The sequence below is a fragment of the Engystomops pustulosus genome, chromosome 1, assembly GCF_040894005.1.
Source record: "Engystomops pustulosus chromosome 1, aEngPut4.maternal, whole genome shotgun sequence".
In the NCBI taxonomy this organism is placed as follows: domain Eukaryota; kingdom Metazoa; phylum Chordata; class Amphibia; order Anura; family Leptodactylidae; genus Engystomops; species Engystomops pustulosus.
In genome coordinates, this window is record NC_092411.1 from 81,741,385 (window position 1) to 81,764,370 (window position 22,986).

General features: G+C 42.2%; 1 protein-coding gene across 4 annotated transcripts in view; it reads left to right on the forward strand.

The window, feature by feature from the left end:
* Positions 1-22,986, forward strand: part of MED15 (mediator complex subunit 15) — a 40,888-nt gene that overhangs the window by 12,767 nt on the left and 5,135 nt on the right. For 2 of the 4 annotated variants that reach the window (XM_072145343.1, XM_072145314.1), the window contains 6 exons: positions 1,008-1,303; positions 3,919-4,257; positions 4,340-4,519; positions 16,923-17,039; positions 17,764-17,900; positions 22,615-22,739. In XM_072145343.1, coding sequence (XP_072001444.1) covers positions 1,008-1,303; positions 3,919-4,257; positions 4,340-4,519; positions 16,923-17,039; positions 17,764-17,900; positions 22,615-22,739 — 1,194 coding nt within the window. The remainder of the gene's footprint in view (positions 1-1,007; positions 1,304-3,918; positions 4,258-4,339; positions 4,520-16,922; positions 17,040-17,763; positions 17,901-22,614; positions 22,740-22,986) is intronic. The other 2 variants (XM_072145324.1, XM_072145334.1) reach the window with 2 other exon arrangements.

A 22,986-nucleotide genomic window follows, 5' to 3' on the forward strand; every position in this document is an offset into this window, starting at 1 on the left:
TGGATTGTGTATGGATGCATTAGAGAACCAGAGATATCCACCCTTTATTTTGTAGTAAATTGATTTTTTTTTTTTGTACAATTTTCTTTTCCCTATTGTAATTTTAAGAGTGGATATCTCTGGTTCTATTAAGCATCCATGCACAATCCCTATATGATATTAATGGGGCATTTCTCCTGTTTACTGTGAATTGTGTTCTAAGTGGAAGAGTTCAGGAGATGTATGTGTAAGTTTGCCTCCCTCAAGCCTGTTAGCTACAGTCTTCCACTTTCACTTTGCAGAAGTACATGTACCCCTTGCATCTGTAGCTGAACCTGGGGAAGGGTGATGGAATAATGCTGTACATATTTCTAACATAGTTTGGTAAAAGTTACTACTTTTAAAAAAAACACTTTAATTGAAAAAATGACAAAAATCGAGTGTTACCGGTAAGTATATGCAATATATCCCTGTCCAATCACCCGCAGACAACTACGTTACAACTACTTCATCACGTGTTGGTAAGGGGTTTGCCCACGAAAGAAAGTTCTCAAATATTAATCCCCTAGTGATCCTAACATGATAAAGATATCTTTTAACCACTTATTTTGCAATTTAACCCAGTGTTTTGCTGCTTTTGTGTCTCTCTGTACAAACTTTTTGCAGTGCTGAAGTTGCCATTGAGAAGCCTATTTTAGTTATATGAACGTGACATGTACATGTGACATATTTTGTGTAGAAAACAATAGAGAAGGCATAGGGAGGGGGAAGTTAGTCACACAGTGCATGACTGCTTGTCTTGTAACAGATGTGAAGCTGTCACTTGACTAGTCGATGTGCAGCCCAAGGTTCACAGCAAATGCCCTCTAAGAAAACAGCTTGTAAACAGGTACTTTTGTATTATTTTCATTGTAGTGCAGTCCTATCTACAACTGCAGTGCACCATCTGGCCACCGTATTATTGACCACATCAGGCCCACCTAAGATTTTCCTTACACATCTGATCATTTCTGTCCTTGCTTTTTTAGCTCAACTCCAACTACAGCAAATGGCTCAGCAGCAGCAGCAACAACAGTTTCAGCAGCAGCAGCAAGTCGCTGCACTTCAACAGCAGCAGCAACATCAACAGCAACAACAGCAGCAATTTCAGGTGACGCAGCAGAACGTTATGCAGCCGCAACAGCAGCAGCAGTTTCAGATGGCAGTGGCAGCAGCACAACAACAGCAGCAGCAACAGCAGGCACAGCTGCAGGTAGCAGCCCAGCAGCAGCAGCAACATATGTTAAAGCTACAGATTCAACAGCAGCAAAGCCAGCAGCAGCAGGTGAGTCCGACAAACCAGATGTATTTTAACTATACGTAATACCATCAAATGTGTACAGCTGTACATTGATATTTGAAGTGCTCAGGATTGGGGATCCTACCCCAACTTCATAAGACAGTAAAATGCAAGTACACCAATATGCTCTGAAGGTTTCAATGGTACATCAGTACCCCAATCAAAGCGTGTGACAAGTCTATTGCATGTACGACAAAAGTTGTGGATCCTGCACAGCAAATCTGCACGGGTTGCATTGTAGACACAAAAAAACATCAAATATGTACAAGAAAAGCGTGTTAGAACAACCAAACTATAAGCAAAATATCAAACTTTATTTACACATGCCAAATATTTGGACAAACACTGACCAATTTAAAAACACTTAAAACGTGTAACAAGTACACAGACACAAAAGACTCAATGGTATGAATGTTGTAAAATCATTCCAAAGGAACCACCCTGACTGGTGTCAATAAGTAGATACAGTAGAAGCCCCAAAAGGAATAAGCTATTTAAAGTGTATACTATCACAATGGCACAGTAAACTCTCCTATATAACAATAGCCATTAAGTATAGAACACTGCATGTAGCCCATATACAAGTAAAATCATAGCAGTTTACCGAACCAGAACTCCAGAGCCAGCCAGGGGGTCGTGATGCCCCACACGTTCCGTCACCTAAGTCTATTGCATGCTTTCCTCAGGGTACTGGTGTACCATTCCACAAGTGCAAACAGGTCTCCGGTTTTCAGACCATCCATTCCTTTTCTTCTCTTCTACATACAGCCTCTGTTTTATAAATGCTTCACTGAAACATTCTGCAATATATTGTGTGAAACATGGCTGTGAATAAACCTTATGTGCATATTGATGTGCTTGTATTTTACGTCCTTATATGTAATACCAGTTTTGCTGCCTACAGATATTTCTTAAATCTCATGCACCATCCGCTTTGTCTACTTAATTTACACTCATCTTCAGAATGGTCAGGGCCGTGAAGCTGGGATTGCGATAAAATGGGATTATAAAATATACTTTTAATTGTCTGTTCCTGATCTAAGGATTTAGGCCAGGGGTGAACAACATTTATTGGTCCAATTGCTGCATTGTCATACTGCTCAACCTTAAGAGGCTGCGCCAATAACCAGAACCTTGCATGTACCAGCAATTGCAGCACAAAACGCCACCACAGTACAGCAGTAAATATGACCCCAATAATAGTGGAGATTATTATTAGAGTAGATAATAATGCTAGGAACCCCAGAGCAGACATTAATAATAGAGAGATCCCAGAGTAGACAATAATAATATTGGAGACCCCCAGAGCAGGTCTTCTTTTTTTTCCTGGTTCTTCTGCTCCCTGCACCACACTGCAAGCTTTTCACTCCTCCATGTGCCGCTTAGCTCTGTGTCCCCCACTTGTTGTATACGCAGACCCAGAAGCAGTTCAGTACAGCTAACAAGTACTTTTCCCCTGCTGGGTACTGTCCTACTCCTGGGGCCCATCTGCTCTGGGTCCTGATGCTAGAGCATTTGGTCCGGAGAAGCAGGAGAGGACCTTGAAGAAAGGAGTTTCAGCTTTATTGCATTATAGGCCTGAATGGTAGGGTTCCAAATACAGCCAGTGGGAATGGAGGTTCTGTGTTCCTCTTAAAGTGAACATGTTACCACAGCTAAAAATTATTTCCCTTACATCCCCATAAATCAACTTTTTTTGTTATATTATCTGGCTTTAAAGGGGGATGTCCTGTTTGGCTGGTCCTTATTATCTACTCCTCCAATGTTTTATGCCTCCTTACTATTCAGCAGTACATGTCGTGTGACCAGGGTGATGTCATTTAAGGTCCTATACCCTTTACATTTGCAGAATATACTCCATGTATGTATCTGATCAGGTGACATCACAGCAGCCTCCATGGACATCTACTCTTCTCCATCCTCCATTAAATTTGCTGTGATTTCACGTCATTGGATACATACATGGAGTACATTTTGCTAATGTAAACGGTATAGGCCCTTCGTTGCCATCGCCCTGGTCACATGACCTGAATGTAACCAAAGACACTGTAACAAAAAAGTGACTCTATTTCCCATAAGTAAAAAGAGCATTTTATGTCTGTATATATATTGGCAGATAGTCCCCTAGTACAAGAAGGAAGGACAGCGATTTGATACAGAGCTGTCGGACAAAATAATTGGGGAAGAGGGGGTTCAATATCAGCCTGGGAGAGAAGAAGAGACTGGCAGCTAATTTTCGGTCATATTGGGCAATCTTGTAATCCTTTGACATTGTTGTTTTGGGGAAAAATTGTGGTAAACATAGCTGCAGTGCACATGTTTGACCACTTAGAACTTGCCACATTTGTCTCCTTCTATGGCAACTGAGTTCTACCAGATATATCTCCATTTGTTAGATACTTTACAACCTGCCTTGTGTATAGGGCATACCTGATATCTTGTGACAAATATTTTAAGGTTATATTTATGGCTATATGACACATGATTTCTGTTCATCTCTACACAAGAACAGCGAGAATACAAATGCCCCCAGTTTGTTCATTGGTGATTGACTGGTGTATAGATTCTCTTTTATCTTATTTAAATTTTATTTCCTTCAGCAATTACAGCAGCAGCAAATGACTCAACAAATGGCAGCGCATTTCAACAGAATACAGCAGCAGCAGCAACAACAACAGCAGCAGCAACAGCAGCAGGTCATGCAGCAGCCTTTGCAGCAACAACAAATGCAACAGCAACAACCGCAGCAGGTCTTGCAGCTTCAATTACAGCAACAGCAAGTGGCACAAAGTCAGCAGCAGCTGCTTTCCACACAGCCTCAAACCCAGTCTCTGATACAACCCGGTCAAACCTTGTCAGGACAAATGCCCTCACAGGTTATGTCTGTAACGCTTACACCGCAGCAACAACAGCAGCAGCAACAGCTCAAGTTAATCCAGGTATCTGTCTTCAAATGGAGCAGCTGTTAAGTCGCTAGTTCTGTAAGAGTCATGTTGGAAATACATTTATTTTCTATATTAGCAGATTCAAGCGCAGGTGCAGGCACAGCAACAAGCACGACAGCAAGCGCAGGCACAGCAACAAGCCCAACAGCAGGCTCAACAGGTACAGCAAGCAGCGCAACAGGCTGCCCAGCAGGTGCAGCAACAGGCCGCTCAGCAACAAGCGGCTCAGGCTCACATGGCAGCTGCAGGGCCCCAGGTAAGTCTCTGTAGTAGCTAGAAAATGCTTTCTCTGCATGTTTTTTCTCTTAACTGGGGTCAAAGCCATTTAAAGCAGCATTGCAGGTTCTTATGCATTAAGCTCCTTCTAAATCGTGTCATCAGGTTATTGGAATATCTTTCTCTGAACCCACAGATACATGTGTGCTGCCAGAGGGTTGTAAATATTTAGACATGTTCTGTCAATTGTAACTTGCACTGCTTCTTTAATTCTGGTTTCTCTGTGTTTCTCTGTGGGTGAAGTAATAATGGCTGCTGGTTGTAGAGGAGCTATGGAGGTTATTGCTGCAACAACCCAGATGTCTTTGAACAGCTCTGACAACTTCTGTGTTCCTGTGCAAAAGTTCAATATGCGAGCTGCGAGTATATTCTACAGCTCATGTAACTACATTAATAAGAGGCTGCTTGTATGTGTGAACCATGTTTTGCTGTGTTGGACAAGCGTTTTTTTTTCCCACTTCCAGCCTAGACACACTTAGTGGGTGCATAATTTCTTTTCCCCCACTTTATTGTACCAGTCATGTAGGGATTTATGCAATGTGTATTATACACACACACACGTACTTTTTCTAAAAAAAGGGGAAAAAGTTGCCCTTTTTAATGGTGTTTTCCATATCGTCCCCCATGACGGCCCACCTGGAGGTTGACCCCTTGACCTCTGTAGGGACAGGAAGCAGAGAGGTTAAATTCCCCCCCCTTGCACTCACATACCAGTGTCTTCCTGTCCCTACACAGGGCAGGTAGTGGAGAGAACTCTCCCCGTCTCCTCCAGGGGGACAGTCAGGGGGGAGTATAGGTGCGGGACATGTCCCTACATCCTACCTGGTCCCGGGCCGCGAGCGGTGCATAGCGCATCCTTCCCCTGCCTGGAAGGGGACCTTCGACCGGCTCTGTTGACGGCTCCGCGAAGCCAACATCACCCGGGCGCGTGCAGGGAAAATGGAACACTTCCGGGTGTTCCAAGATGGCGACTTCCGGCCAAAGTGTGTCGCACCGGAAGTGACGTATCGCGGACACGAGAAGCCGGCGTGAGTATGTTTGAAATATCAAGCGGGCTCTCACGTTGATCTGAGGTCTATACTTCTGTCGCCATCAGCCGTGCACGCTACGTGGAACAGGTACATTACCTTAAGAATTGAGTATGCTTGCTTTCAGTAAAACTAATGGAGAAACATTGTCTTTTTAGAAATATAGAGCTGGTGCCTGGATTTAACGAGCTGAGCCTTCACGTTTATATACGCTATTAAGGTCAGCCATTGTGAGCATATATATATCTATATGATATTGCGGCTATGTAATTGCACATTCTAACGTTTGTTATGTTTATGCATAGATTACAATTGGCAGCTCCGAGTCCTCAGCAATGGACATCATTGTTTCAGACCCCCCGCCTATAACTCCTGTGAGTGGTTTCGGGGTGTCTAGTATGTTTGGGATTTCTTAATTCCACATTACATGTAGCCTGTCTACAAAATCTGGTTTTGTTCTCCTTCCTTTTGGTAGGAATCTAAAGAGAAGGAGAAAACTAAAGAGCTAGAGAAAAAGAAGGCACAATCACGCAGATGCAATATGTGTTTTAATAAGCTCTTAAGTAACTACAAGAAACCTGTATGCAAAGAATGTTTAGACAGTCTACTCAAAGAAGAGAAATACTCCTTTATGGAAGAGATGAGATCATTCATTAAGGGAGAAGTCCAGACATCTGTGGCGGCTTCTGTGGCTTCCATTATTCCCCAGATAGTACCACCTAAAAGGCCCAGGGTGATGGAGTCCTATTCTGAGTCTGAAGCTGAATCAGAGGAAGCTAGTACATCTTTCTCCTTAGATATGGATGTTTCTCAATCTATAGCGGCTACCAAAATGGAGTCGAAATACCTATTCGCATCAGAAAATCTTGATGCATTACTTAAAGCGGTCAGAGATACGTTAAAAATTGAAGACATTGAGGAGGCAAAATCTGTACAGGATGAACTATTTGGCATACTTAAAGCGAAAAAGAAAAGAGTGTTTCCAATAAACAATACACTTAAGGAATTGATATTGGAGGAATGGAGAGAGCCTGAAAATAGAATTTCTGTCTCTAAAGATTTCAAAAATCGTCTGATATTTGACGAAGAAGAAGTAAAGAACTGGAATGCTACACCCAAAGTAGATGTCCAGGTGACTAAAATCACAAAGAAGACTGATCTTCCATTTGAAGACGCCATTCAGCTTAGAGACCCGATGGATAGAAAAGCTGATAGTTTATTGAAAAAAGCATGGGAAGCCGCCATGCTTAATTTAAAGGTGAATATAGCTACGACTTCTGTTTCCCGTACTCTCTTTTTCTGGCTATCTGAATTAGAGAACCACATAAAAACTGGCACCTCAAGAGAAATGCTGCTGGATACTATTCCTATGTTAAAGTCTGCTACAGCCTTTATTGCGGATGCCTCGGCAGAGGGAGTAAGGTTCAGCGCAAAAGAAAGTGCCTTGTCAAATTCAGTAAGACGTGCCATTTGGTTAAGACAGTGGAGTGGTGATTGCAGATCAAAAGCCAAACTATGTAGTCTTCCCTTCCAGGGTGAATATGTATTTGGGGCAGAATTAGACGCCATTCTGGAGAGAGCGGCGGATCGTAAAAAAGGGTTTCCTGAAACAAGAACAAGTCAAAGGAAACAATCCTTTCGTGACCCAAAGGAGAAGAAGTTTCCATACAGAGGTAAAGGCAAACAAGGTAGATGGAGTTATTCCAAAGGTGGAAGAGGAAGAGGATTCCTACTCAGCTCCAGTAACTCATCATCTAACTTTAGAAAGCAATGACGCCAGAGTGGGAGGAAGACTGCTCCATTTCCGTCACCATTGGACCCAAATAACCTCAAACCCATGGGTCTTAGGGATTCTACTAGACGGTTACAAGTTAGAACTGACTTCTCTTCCTCCCAACAACTTCATAGTAACAAAACAGCCGTCGCAATCACTAACCTCCAGCTTATGGCAGGAGGTCCTGAAGCTAAAGACCATGGATGTGATATCTCCAGTACCCAAACAATCACAAGGGAAAGGTCATTATTCTCCTTTATTCCTCATAACAAAGCCAAATGGAACATTCCGTCTAATCTTCAATCTCAAAAATCTGAACAAGCATATTCTTTACAGGAGATTCAAGATGGAAACTATATGCTCAGCCACCCCATTAATTCCGCCAAATGCGTTCTTATGTACCATCGACCTAAAAGACGCATACTACCATGTGCCGATCTATCCACCATCTCAGAAATTCCTCAGATTTGCAGTAGTCACTCCGGAGGGAAACACAGCTTGTTTTCAGTACAAAGCTCTCCCGTTCGGGATCTCGTCCGCCCCAAGGACCTTTTCAAAAATCATGATAGAAGTAGTGGCATTTTTGAGATCCAAGAAAGTGGTGGTGATTCCATACCTGGACGACCTACTGATAATTGGTCAGACAGAACGGGAACTTATACAGCACAGGAATCTGACGATTACTACCCTGCAACAACTAGGCTGGTGCATAAACTGGGAGAAATCAAAACTGACACCCAGCAAAAACACAATATTCCTAGGCACACTTCTAAACACATCCTTACAGATGTCATTTCTTCCTCCCGAAAAAAGGGACAGACTCATTCAGAAGATACGCCACTTCCAACAACAAGACTGTTGCACAATAAGAGAAGCCATGAGAATGTTGGGGCAGATGACGGCTTGCATACAATCTGTTCAATGGAGTCAAAGTCATACTCGAAGATTCCAGTGCTGGATTTTAGAGGTTTGGGACAAGAACTCCCACCATCTAGACCAGAGTATCCAACTACCTCCAAGAGTCAAAATGTTCCTGAATTGGTGGACAGACATGTCACATTTAATGAAAGGAATACCTTGGCATCCATGGCCAATCAAAGTAATCCAAACAGATGCCAGTCGGTCAGGTTGGGGTGCGAATCTAGGAGACAAACTTCTTCAGGGTCGGTGGACTGTCTCCATTCAAAATCGGTCCTCAAATTACCGAGAACTAAGAGCGGTATGGGAGACCTTGAAAAACAGTGCCTCAGAACTCAAAGGACATCATGTGAAAGTCTACTCAGACAATATAACAACAGTGGCTTACTTGAAGCACCAAGGGGGCACAAGGAGCAAAGATCTCCTGGAGTTATCGGAAAAGATTTTTTGCTGGGCAGAAAAATATATCCTCTCGTTGAAAGCGATCCATCTAAGAGGAGAAAACAACAAGGTGGCGGATTTCTTAAGCCGGAATCACCTAGATCAAAACGAGTGGTGTCTGAACGACAATGTATTCCAAGAGATAACCAAGGTTTGGGGTCATCCGACGATAGATTTATTTGCTACCAAGACCAATTCCAGAGTAAGAAATTTCTACTTGCTGGACAGCACCGGGTCAGGCCTTCAGATGGACGCATTCAATCAGGTTTGGGACGCTCCTCTTATGTATGCTTTTCCTCCTATTCCACTGATTTCCAGAGTCATACAAAAGATTCGGGCGGACAAGGCCACTGTAATCCTAATAGTGCCATACTGGCCGAAAAAGAACTGGTTCCCAGCCCTAAAAGAAATGGCTCTAGCGGAACCGATAATTCTGCCTGTCAGAGAAGATCTCCTGTCCCAAGGTCCCATCTATCACCCAAACCCACGGTCTCTCAGTCTCTCGGCCTGGATCCTGAAAGGTCATTACTAAAGTCCAGAGGTCTTTCAGACAAGGTAATAACCACCATGAAAGCAAGTCGTAAACCAGTCACCTTTGCTATTTATAATAAAATATGGAAAAAGTTTATGTCATTTTGTGGTTCAAGTCAACCTAACCAAACATCTCCGAATATTTCTCAGATCCTAGACTTCCTACAGTCCGGATTTGACAAAGGGTTGAAGACCAGTACCCTCAAAGTCCAGATTTCAGCTCTAAGCGCTTTCTTTGATCATCCCTTGGCCGATAACAGATGGATCAGCAGGTTTGTAAAAGCCACATCCAGACTGAGACCAAATTATATACAGAAAATCCCATCATGGGATCTTTCTTTAGTTCTGAATTACCTTACTGGGCCACCATTCGAGCCTATGGAAGATGCTAACATAAAGGACTTGACCCAAAAATTGACCTTCCTAATAGCTATAACATCCGCTAGAAGGTTAGGGGAGATTCAGGCATTGTCGATTAGAGAGCCATACTTGAGAATCTCTGAGGATAGAGTTACTTTAAGGCTTGATAAAACCTTTGTTCCTAAAGTCTCTTCAGAGTTTCATCGAAATCAAGAAATTTTCCTTCCATCATTTTTTCAGGATCCAAAGTCTCCAAAAGAAGCTACTTGGCATTCCTTGGATGTCAGAAGAATCTTGCTGCATTATATAAAAAACACGGAATCATGGCGCCAAGATTCCAATATTCTCCTTCAGTTCGGCAACAAGAACAAAGGGAAGAAAGCATCTAAAGCCTCTATAGCCAGATGGATTCAGCTGATCATCAAAGGAGCATATGAGTCCCAGAATCTGACTATTCCTGAGCGAGTTAGAGCCCATTCAACCAGAGCTATGGCTACCACATGGGCAGAAAAGAGGGGCGCTTCCATCGAGGAAATATGCAGGGCTGCCACCTGGTCGAACCAATTGACCTTTGCCAAACATTACAGACTGAATATCCAGAATACCAAAGAATTAGCCTTTGGTAGAAAAGTCTTGCAAACTGTAGTCCCTCCCTAAGGAATTATTTGATAAATCTCCAGGTGGGCCGTCATGGGGGACGATATGGAAAATGGGAATTATTCTCACCGTTAATTCGGTTTCCATTAGTCCACCATGACGGCCCATGTATTTTTTCCCACCCCTAGAAATATATGTATATATATATATTGTTATGCTATAATGATATATTACTGTATATAGTGTATGTGAAATTTACATGCAATAAAGGGGTTGCATCCACTGCCGGTGTTATTATTTGGAAGACACTGGTATGTGAGTGCAAGGGGGGGGAATTTAACCTCTCTGCTTCCTGTCCCTACAGAGGTCAAGGGGTCAACCTCCAGGTGGGCCGTCATGGTGGACTAATGGAAACCGAATTAACGGTGAGAATAATTCCCATTTTTTCAAGGCAAATAGCGACACTCTATGATGTTTATCAGCTTACATAACATCTTATTTTTGGCATACTTTTTGTTTTTTTTTTATCGACTTTAGTGGACAACATTGTTTTTCATCCATTTTGGGCATTTATTAGTTTTTTTTCCCCCACATAGAGCTTATAATTAATTTAGTTTAGCAGTATGAATACGTGTTTGTGTGTTTTTGTTTGGTTTTTTTTTGTTTTTTTTTCCTTTTTTTTTTGAATCATATATTTGGGGCGAAACAAAACTCGGTCATAATATTTCATGTAATCTTTATGAAGGGACTGGAGAAGCCATGCCAAATTAAGAGACCATTGTGTGTTTTTTACAGGCTGTGTACAGTTGTTTGACAGATGGGTTAAACAACTAAAACCAACTGGTATAATTTTTTTATTTATTTTTTTTTAACAATGCTCTGTTACAGGTTTTTTTTTTCCAGTTCAGCAATTTGTGGCTGAAATGGTTATGGTCCAGATACCCCCACCCTGAGGATGAGGGGATTTGCAGAATGGGGCTGTATACAGTATTTCTGTGCCTCCCATAACAGACACAGCACAGCATAGGCAGTTATGGAAAAAATTGTAGATCCCTCTGCTATGCTGATTCCATAACAATTATTTGCCAGTGTGGAAGAGATGGAAACTCTGTATGATCTACAGGAGGTTACAAACATGTTAATGTATAGTTTTGTAAGAAACTCTTTACTCATTACAACATAACTTTTATGTAACTTGATATTTCCTTTTTTTTCTTTCTATGCAATAAAGTCACTGTAGGGGTCCTACCAAAGATTGATGGCTCTCCATGTATTAGTGACTAAGGATATATTAAGTACTAAGCCTATTTTTACCATATGGACAAAGCCCCATTTTTCAAATCTGACGTGTCGATTTTAAATTGTAATAACTTTGGAAGCCTTTATACCCAGTTGATTTTGAGAGGTTTTTTTTTCATTTTTCATTGTACTTCATATTGGTTAAAATACTTGAGTGATATATTTAGAATTTATTTTAATTTATTAATTTTAAATTTATTTTATTAAACTTTTGAATCTTATGACTATTTGTTCAAAAAATATATCACAGAAATTAATCAATAACATTCACCATATGTCTGCTTTATGTTGGCAAGTTTTAGATTTTTTTTTTTATTCTATAGGATGCTAGAAGGCTTTTATGTTTAGTAGCTATTTTTAAGAACATTTCCAAATTCATTTTAGAAAGGGCAATTTCATTACTCCAGTCATTTTAATTTAACCTAAACAGAAAATACCGTATATACTCGAGTATAAGCCGAGGCCCCTAATTTTACCACAAAAGATTGGGAAAACCTATTGACTCGAGTATAAGCCGAGGGTGGGAAATGCATTGGTCACAGCCTCTCCAGTATGTAGCCAGCCAGCCCCTGCCCCAGTGTATAAAGCTTGCCAGCCCCCGCCCCAGTGTATATAGCTTGCCAGCCCCTGCCCCAGTGTATATAGCTTGCCAGCCCCTGCCCCAGTGTATATAGCTTGCCAGCCCCTGCCCCAGTGTATATAGCTTGCCAGCCCCTGCCCCAGTGTATATAGCTTGCCAGCCCCTGCCCCAGTGTATATAGCTTGCCAGCCCCTGCCCCAGTGTATATAGCTTGCCAGCCCCTGCCCCAGTGTATATAGCTTGCCAGCCCCTGCCCCAGTGTATATAGCTTGCCAGCCCCTGCCCCAGTGTATATAGCTTGCCAGCCCCTGCCCCAGTGTATATAGCTTGCCAGCCCCTGCCCCAGTGTATATAGCTTGCCAGCCCCTGCCCCAGTGTATATAGCTTGCCAGCCCCTGCCCCAGTGTATATAGCTTGCCAGCCCCTGCCCCAGTGTATATAGCTTGCCAGCCCCTGCCCCAGTGTATATAGCTTGCCAGCCCCTGCCCCAGTGTATATAGCTTGCCAGCCCCTGCCCCAGTGTATATAGCTTGCCAGCCCCTGCCCCAGTGTATATAGCTTGCCAGCCCCTGCCCCAGTGTATATAGCTTGCCAGCCCCTGCCCCAGTGTATATAGCTTGCCAGCCCCTGCCCCAGTGTATATAGCTTGCCAGACCCTGCCCCAGTGTATATAGCCTGCCAGACCCTGCCCCAGTGTATATAGCCTGCCAGACCCTGCCCCAGTGTATATAGCCTGCCAGACCCTGCCCCAGTGTATATAGCCTGCCAGACCCTGCCCCAGTGTATATAGCCTGCCAGACCCTGCCCCAGTGTATATAGCCTGCCAGACCCTGCCCCAGTGTATATAGCCTGCCAGACCCTGCCCCAGTGTATATAGCCTGCCAGACCCTGCCCCAGTGTATATAGCTTGCCAGACCCTGCCCCAGTGTATATAGCCTGCCAGACCCTGCCCCAGTGTATATAGCCTGCCAGACCCTGCCCCAGTGTATATAGCCTGCCAGACCCTGCCCCAGTGTATATAGCTTGCCAGACCCTGCCCCAGTGTATATAGCTTGCCAGACCCTGCCCCAGTGTATATAGCCTGCCAGACCCTGCCCCAGTGTATATAGCCTGCCAGACCCTGCCCCAGTGTATATAGCCTGCCAGACCCTGCCCCAGTGTATATAGCTTGCCAGACCCTGCCCCAGTGTATATAGCTTGCCAGACCCTGCCCCAGTGTATATAGCTTGCCAGACCCTGCCCCAGTGTATATAGCTTGCCAGACCCTGCCCCAGTGTATATAGCTTGCCAGACCCTGCCCCAGTGTATATAGCTTGCCAGACCCTGCCCCAGTGTATATAGCTTGCCAGACCCTGCCCCAGTGTATATAGCTTGCCAGACCCTGCCCCAGTGTATATAGCTTGCCAGACCCTGCCCCAGTGTATATAGCTTGCCAGACCCTGCCCCAGTGTATATAGCTTGCCAGACCCTGCCCCAGTGTATATAGCTTGCCAGACCCTGCCCCAGTGTATATAGCTTGCCAGACCCTGCCCCAGTGTATATAGCTTGCCAGACCCTGCCCCAGTGTATATAGCCCCCCCCCTTCCCTGTCGTGCAGCACAACAGTACCGGATGGATCGCACAGAAGATCTACGGGTGCCGCCAGAAAGGCGAGTTTTGATTTATTTATTTTTTTGACTCGAGTATAAGCAGAGTTTGGGTTTTTCAGCACATTTTTTGTGCTGAAAAACTAGGCTTATACTCGAGTATATAAGGTACATATAAATTACCACCGCATTCAAGAAACTACAGCCTTTAATTTATTTAACCCCTTAGCGCTCCGTGGCGGATATATGATCACTGGTAAGGAATGCTGGGTTCCGTTCTGGTCCCCAGGACTGGCTTCAGGCATTGCCAGTAAGATGGCGTCTGTGAAGTCTTACTGGCACAGTGCCAGCCTATACAAGTCCATAGGCTGACACTGCAATACTTGTGTGTTGCAGGGTATTAGCAGAGTATTATCATGAACAAGCAATCAGATGATTGCTTGTTCATGTCCCATGGTGGAAAAAGTAAAAAAAAAAAAAAATGCTATTCAATAAAAAATAAAGTAATAAATCAATAAAAATGCTAGTAAGCCCCATAACATATGAAGAGACATAGAACCCAAACAAAGGCTAAATCATAACAAAAACCCCACATGTATAGTATCACCGCGTCCGTAACAACACGTAGAATAAAAGTAAATCATTATTGAACCCGTACGATGAACGCCATTTAAAAACTTTAAAAACGCCCACCAAAAATTATAATTTTTACCTATTCAATCTTACAAAAAATGCAATAAAAAGTGATAAAAAAAAAACATATGTACTCCAGAATGATACTGGTGCAAAGTACAACATGTCCCGCAAAAAAACAAGCCATCAACCAGCTCCGTAGCCAAAAAAGTAAAAATGTTATGCCACTTGGAAGACGGCAATGCAAAAATTATAGATTTTTTTTCCCGCCACATTACGGTTTTATTTGACAAATTTAGTAAAATGTAAGAAAATATATTTAAGTCTGGTATCCCCATAATCGTATCGTCCCATAGAATAAAGATGATTGTGAGGCTAAACGGTCAACACGAAAAAAAAAAAAAAAATCCAGTACAGAATTGATGCTTTTCTACTCCTGCCCTCAAAAACAAGTTCCTAAATTTTCAACAATAGGTGATACCAACCCCAAAATGGTAACACTGGAAAAAGCATCTCATCCCGCAAAAAAAATGCCGTCACATGGCCCAAATAACGGAAAAGCGAAAATTTTATAGCCTTCAAAAGGGGGCAACGAGAAAACTAAAATCCTGGCAGCTGCAGGGCGCTCCTTCCCTTCTGCACCTCGCTGTGCCCCCATAACACAAGTCACAGCCACATGTGGGGAGTCTTTTGTACTCGGGAGAAATTGTAGAACAAATTTTATGGTGGGTTTTCTATTTTTATCTTTTGGAAATGTGTAAATTTTGGGGCTAAATGAACGTATAACCGGCAAAATTTGACCATTCTAAATTTCACCTCCATTTTGATTCAATTACTATGAAGATCTCAAGGGGTTAACGATCTTCATAAACGCTGTTTCTGATAGTTTGAGGGGTGCAGATTTGTAAATGGATTGGTTATATAGGGGGGTTTGATGCTAAATATGTAAAATTTCATTCAAAACTGTATTTATCCCCAAAAGAGTAAATTCTGAAAATACGGAAAATCTCTATTCGATTTGTAAGCCGCGTGACATCAAAATAAATGTCAAAAATTATGTAAATGTAAAGTAGACATATGGGAAATGTTATTCAGCAACTTATTTAGGTGGTAAATCTATCTGCCTGAAAATGTAATGATTTTGAATTTCAAGAAAGTGAAATTTTTTAAAAAATTCATCATTTTTTTTCTTTCTTTGGAAAATAAACTCAAAACTTATCAGCCAAAATTTACCACTAAAATGAAGTACAACATGTGGGGGGGAAAAACGATCTCAGAATCACTTTGATAAGTAACAGTGTTCAAAAGTTATAACCATATAAAGCGACGCAAGTCAGAATCCAAAAGATGGGACTGGGCCTTAAACTGTAAAATGGCTGCATCCTTAAGGGGTTAAAATGGGTTTTAGGAGCTTTATTAACCCTTTATGTTTTCTTCAAAGTTAAAGCAAAATGGAGAGGAGAGCACAGTGGGGAGGTATGCAGCTGGGCAGTAAAGGGGTTAATTATATGTGGTGTTCAAGTGATTTATGGTGTGGAAGGTCACTGTAGGCATCTGATCGCCTTTCTCTGTGAAGGAGAATGAGGAGAACTGATATTGGATGTTTAACCGGGGAAAGCCTGTTTTCTTCTGTGATGATCAGTTAGTACAGACGGACAAATCACAGCTATCGCTTTGGGGGGGGGGACCTTTGATCCTGTCACCCTGCGTTTTTTTTAGGGTGACAGACGCCATGACGTTCCACAATGTAATCTCTGATTAGCAAGAGCAAAGATTCAAATGTAGAAAATTGCTAAAAAAAAAAAAGATTCAGTTCAACTTGCAAACTAGATCATTCTCCTCCGATGCTGCAGATTGAGTTTCTCCTCCAATATTGTAGGTAGATGTGGGGAACTGGAGGAGTGTCCCCAAACTGCAGAGCTATGAGATCTCTGCATTCACACTACTCTCTCCCTCTGCTGCAGTAACCAACCAGAAGCCCGCTACTACTCCTTGAGGCTGAGTGTCTGTGATGTGTTCTGTTAGGAGAACCTACACAGGAGTGCATCTTGGTGCTTCAAGTGCAGCTACAATCCTGGAACTCAAATGCATTTTCACTTTTAGTCAAGTGTTAACTGAAAATGGAAAATATACTTAGGAGATTAACTGTTTTCTGCAGGATTTCTAACAAATTGTTTGTTGTAGAAACATGCAGGAAATCCTACTGGCTGAAAATGGGTTGAGGGAAGTTTCCTTCCATCTATATTTGGGTTTATTCTTTATTGAAAGACGAGTTGCTGTACGGCTAGAAGTTGCTCCTAATAGGGTGAGCCAAAATTTTATGAAGAAAAAAAGAATAAATGTCTTGCAGTGTATAGTTGTACGTTTAAGGAGAAATATAAGTTATAATGATGTTGAAGACTATTAAGAGAAATAAGGATGTTCTGGGACTGATCTTTGAGACTGCTGTAATCCTCAAGCTTTTAGTGCAGCTGGTCCATGCTTGGGATGCTGGTAGAACTTATTTTAGCTTTTTGGGTGCTTTTGGGCTCCATCACCTCTGGCTTTTGCATGCACTTCTCCCCCCACCCCCCTTTCGCCACTTGCACTGCATTTCTTGTTTTACTTTTGTCTATTGTCACTCTGTCCTCCCAAAGATGATCACCGCAGCTATGGCTCGAGGTGGGATGGCAATAAGGTCGCGGTTCCCGCCCACCACTTCATCTGACACGCCTCCAAGCTCCACCCCAATGGGAGGATCACAGATCCCACAGGTATTGGCTGACTTGTGGGTGCCAGAGCTGTGACAGTCGCTGAGTCCCTCTTAATATGAAGCCGTTCATGGAGGATGGTTTTATGACCTGCCTGTTTTCTATGGGCTGTTCAGTAGCTGTCTCTGTAGTTTTCTGATGTTTTGCCTATTGAACTGTGCTGCCTAATATTAGTCTGTTAGCGTATGTAACTAGTGTAAGTGTGCCTGTGACCTTGCCTTTTCCTTACACCATAGAATAGCTACTTACAGTGTAAACTAATAAAACATTTCCATTACTCCCTGTATTTTAGCTGACCCTGGCATTTTCACCCCCTAAGGCAATTTTTTTTTTTTTTTGCTTTCTGCTTCTTGCACTACTTTGTTTGTTTGTTCTAGGTTTATAGAGGTTGTGGTGTTGTAGCTGGAGTTCATCTTGTGAGACACTGAAGTGCTGAAACCTTCCAGGAAGTATCTGGCTTGGTACATGGCTGCTCCATGTGCCTTGAAAACCACTTCCAGTTTGCTTTAGATGTATTTTGCATGATGTGGACTCCAGGAATCTACATTAAATCTATCCCTTGTCATCATTCACATTTCTTTAATACAGGTGGCTGGATGAAGATATCTTAAAAATTGAATATCTCCACAGTTTCACAAACTGATGCAACTAACTAGTACATGCATTGTTTAACACATTTCTTTTGCTTGTGATTTTGTGTTTTTTCCAATTGTAATTTTTCTTGCAGGTAAATCAAAGCAGTATTTCCTTAATGTCGTCGCCATCACCTGTACAGCAAGTACAGACGCCACAATCCATGCCACCACCTCCCCAGCCATCTCCACAGCCGTCACAGCCAATGTCTCAACCCAACTCCAATGTCAGGTGTGAAACTCTTCTTTATGATCCTGGTACAGAGGCTGCCTCTGATTTATCTTCTATAAAACAATGAATATGTGAGCAACTTCCTTTTGCATCATTTAGGTTTATTTTTATCTTGTGGTATGTACCTTCTGTCATGGTCCATTACCAGATCCTTGCATCTAAATGAATTTTAGACTGTATGCATTTTTTTTTTTTTTACGTTTAGGGTGCATTCATTTGTGGCATTGAAGAGAGATTGGCTTAATTAAATTAATACTTACATTAGTGTTTACAAAACACATCTGTTAAGGCAATGTTAACACATACGTTTGCGTTCATAAAATATGACTTATGTGTCAAGATAACTTAAATTTATTTGGGCAAATCTCTCTTCAGCTGTTGCAGTGCGTTTTGCGCCACGCATGAATGCACCCATAAAGCTTATTTAAAGGGGTTATCAGAGTTTATGGGGAGGGCTTTTTAAAAATAATAAACATGCACTTACCACCTCCGGCGCCGCGGTCCATGTGATCCGTGACCCCTGTTTTTTTACAAGGGCACAGAAGCTGCGCACAGGGAGCTTTCGGCCGGCGAGTTGGCCGGCTCCTCCCATCCGTCACTATCTCTCAGCATTGTAAGCGCTGGGAGATGGTGTCGGATGGGAGTTTCCGGCCGAGCGTCGCACAGATCAGACGGATCGCAGCATGGGACATTGGCAACGCTGGAGGAGGTAAGTTCACGTTTATAATTTTTTAAATGGCCCACTCCAGCCCGGCCCTAAATTATTAGTAAACTTGGATAACCCCTTTAAATCTTGGAAGCATATTGTGGACAGTGGATTACAGTGATGTACAGACCGCAAAAGCTGACCCGCAGCTCTTGTTCCACAGAGCTGGTAGCTTTACAGCTTTGAAGATGGTGTCAGGAGAGCAGGGGCTGGGAGGAAGGATTGCAGAGTGTAGTCTCTATAATACAGCTTGAGGTGCAGAGAGAAAGACAGAAATCTATACAGGATCACAGACTGTGATGGGGGAACTGATGGGAAAGGGGGGAGAAACTCTGCCACCCCTATTTTTTTTGCAGGAGACTTCTGCATCTACAGTGCTGCACAGACAGGAGGCTCTCCTGCTAGCTGCACATGTGGTCCACCGCACAGCCCCAGCAGCCCTTCTCCTCAAGCACTTGAGTAAAATTTCTTATTTACACAGTCTATCACCACACACACATATTTTCAGTGTGTGGAGATCAGAGCAGTCAGGCTGCTCTTAGGACGGGCAAACCTAAGGAGGATAACAAGGAAAATGCTGCATATATGGAAAGAAAGCAAAGTTGTGCTATATGAAAAGAGCCATTAATCTGGGAAAAATTTATTATTGGAGGGGTTCTTTTAATTCACCTCTGTGAGAAGATAAGACATTCCATAAAGTGTCTGTAAAGAGTTATGTCACAAGACACTTTACCAGGTTCCTTAATCTCTCAGCTGTCAGTGGATGAAGGACATAAAACTTATTCACACAAAAAAAAAAAGGACGCAGGGACATATTTCTTGACAATTTTTTTTACCCCTTTTTTCACATAGCATATCATTTTTATTTTATCAGTTTAGAGACTTGTGAGGGCTTTTTATCTGCGGGACAAATTGTACTTTCTACTGGAATCATTTTATATTTTGTTCAGTGTACAGGGAAGCTTGAAAAAAATAAAGTTGTGCCTTTTTTCTACTGGCTTTTTTTTTATACATCTTTTCCAGTGCAATCCAACTGATACCTCACCTTTGTAACTTTACTGACCCCACAAATAGAGATGCCAAATTTTATAGGTTTTATTCTGTTTTAATACTAAAAATTTTTTTTTGTTTTTTTTTTTTTTTTTACCAAACAAAATCTCAGTTTTTACATATTTGTATACCGATAACTTTTTCATACTTCAGTGTATGGAGTTGTAAGTTGTCAAGTTTTGCAAAGTTGACATTTTTATTGATGCCATTTTTGGAACTGTACATACTTTTGATCTATTTTTATTAAAATTGTATGTGTTGCTAAATAATGTCGAATCTGACATTTGGGCAGTGGGGGTTCGATGCCAAGAATAATTTTTTTTTTTTTTTAATGTTTTGGGATACTGAACATATTTATGATTTTACGTATTCCAGGGAAAGTGAGGAGATTTGAATCTTTTATTTTTAAAACTTTTTAAAATTATTATTTTTTTTATTCTATTATTTCAGGCCTCCTAGGGTACTTTAACTCTAGGGCTTCTGATTACTTGTACAATATTCTGCAATACAACTATATTATCTCTGGCAGACTGAAATGCAGAATCCCTAATGACTGCTATGGGTGCCATTAAAAGACTCCCAGATGTCATGACAACTGATTGGTGCCCTCCGATGCCATCATGGAGGTGCCAACCGGCATTTAAACATGGAAGGACCTAATTGGACCGCAGCAAAAATTAGCAGTTGTAAGGTCGTCTTCACACGGCCGTGTGCTCATCCGGACTGGATCCTGGATGGGGAAGGGAGGTGGAGTCGGTGCTTCTCACCCCTCCCCTCTCCATTGAAACAAACTATGCCATCTGTCTCCGGCACACATAGACTTGTGTAAAACTGAACTGTTTTACAATAATCCACCATAAACATTATTTTAATAATAATATATTCCAATATAAAAACCTTCTGGCTTTAACTTCCCTCCCCTCCGCTCCCATCCTCCCCTCCGCTCCCATCCTCCCCTCCGCTCCCATCCTCCCCTCCGCTCCCATCCTCCCCTCCGCTCCCATCCTCCCCTCCGCTCCCATCCTCCCCACTCCAGCCGGGTGAAAGGAAACAAAGCTCTCGGAATGCTTTAGTCCCAGGCTGTAATGATCAGCAGTGCGGTGTCTGTGCTGAAGCTTTATTGATAATCCTTGGTCCAATTACAGCAAAAAAAAAAAAAGTGAAACTCCAATTGTCACTGGGGCAAACATTTTTGGTCTGGATCTACAATTATATACAGTTTCGACTTGCATACAAATTCAACTTGAGAACAAACCTATGGACCTATCTTGCATGTAACCTGGGGACTGCCTCTATATCACAAAGTTTCCTATCATCTCCACTATTGATTTCTAACTTTCTAATATAATTTTAGTTACAATGTGAACATGCGTGTTCCAGCCCTTCTTCTAAATTTACACTTTAAATTTATCTCTGTATTGATATATTGGGATAGTAAGTCAGGTCAGGGGTAGTTCCCTGTAAAAGCGCTGGTATCATCTCAGCATGTGATAATTCACTTACTGTAGCACAGTTGCAGGTTGATAAATAGGTTTGTTGGGAAATATCCAGTATAAAATGTATTGATTTTTATTGTTGCTACTTCTATACTTGGTGACGATCCTATCAGTGACTGGCAGCAGACTGCCACTATGCATACAGAGGTAATGCCAGTCGCTGTAGAAATGGGTAAATACCAGATTTCTGATTTCAGTACCAGTATTTATGCTACTTTGACATTGACACATGCAGCCCACTAGAGAGGAGGGGTGAGCGCTGCCCCTCTCCATAACGATGCACAGCGCCCTGCCAGATGTATGGGGAAAGATGGAGCATGCTCCAAGGTACAGTGCCACGTGTGTACCACCACCGGGGTCCATAGCTGTCTGTGGGGACATATATTCTCCCAGATATATGCCCCCACAAAGGCCGTGTGAAAGGGGCCTTACTGTAGCTTATGATTGTGAATACCAAAACTGAAGCTGGCCATGAAAAAGGAAACCTGTAGACCTGTTACCACCTCCATCAACTCCAACTCTTTGATTCCTTTAATAATATTTAACTAATGTCCTTATTTTTGCATCTATTGTTTTAGGGTATTTTCAGTATCCAATATACTTACCAGGTCACCTATAAGATTTAGATGGAAATTACCCTAAAATTATGAAAGTATGGTCTCTACTGCCAAATAAATAGTCTTGGGCTGGACCAGACAGCCTGGCCCTGCAGTTCCAATAGAGATCTGGAAAGGAGTCCTCAGTTAATGTAATAAGGCCCATTATGTCTCAGTGCCTTAAATAATAATTTTATGCTTACCATCATAGGTTCTGAATCGCAATGAAATAATCTGGCATTTCATAATCTGTGCTATATTTTACTTCTCTGCAGCGCAGGGACAGAGAGCGCTTCTGGTGTTGCAGAAACCCAGCCGTATATGGAGAGGAGGACATGCTCCTTCCATTTAGAGCATTTCTCTGTATCCAGACTGTGGTGGATAGAAGGACCTGCTGGCATCTACACGGACTACGTGTTACTGCAGATTCACTACATACGGCTGCAGATGCCGTCACGTCCTCCTCTCCATATACTCACTATAGGGGCAGAAGCGCTTACCATCCTGCGCTACTGAGAAGTATAATATAGCACAGCGCCGGATGAGAGCATTGTGTGACTCCCCAGCAGAAATCCCCACACATCGCAGATTATGAAATGCAGAGAGCTAGATTTTTCTAAAGTTATTATTTATGGCACTGGGACATTGGGGGGGGGGGGGGGCTTATTATAATAATTTGGGACTAGTTTTGAAATTTTGAACAACTTTAGCTACAACTCTCAAAATGGAAAGCACAGCATTTGTGACGCCACAGGAATAGTTATATGCTGAAATAAACCAAGTTACACATACATACCATGCAAAGCGGCATTTCATAAAGAGAGTTGAAAAGATACTCATGTGTTTGTTGCTTTTGTTTTTTTCAGTTCAGGTACAGCGCCCTCCCCAAGTTTTATGCCCAGTCCTTCTCCACAACCCTCTCAAAGCCCCGCTTCTGCCCGAACACCTCAGAATTTTAGTGTGCCCTCTCCTGGACCTCTCAATACTCCAGGTAAGTATTGCAGCGTCTGCCCTATAGCAATGTTAATATGTTAGCAACGCAGACTAGTCTTGTTTCTATGAGAGAGCCTAAGGGTGCTGTCACACAGTGCGTCCTTGGTGCGTTTTTAAACACACTGAAAAAAAAAATGTTACTTTGTTTTTCATGGCTTGTAAAACTTAACTTGATAGGTTACTTTTATTTTCTTTTTATTTACAAAATTGGCCAATAAATGACTGCAAATGTGTTTTTTTTTGTC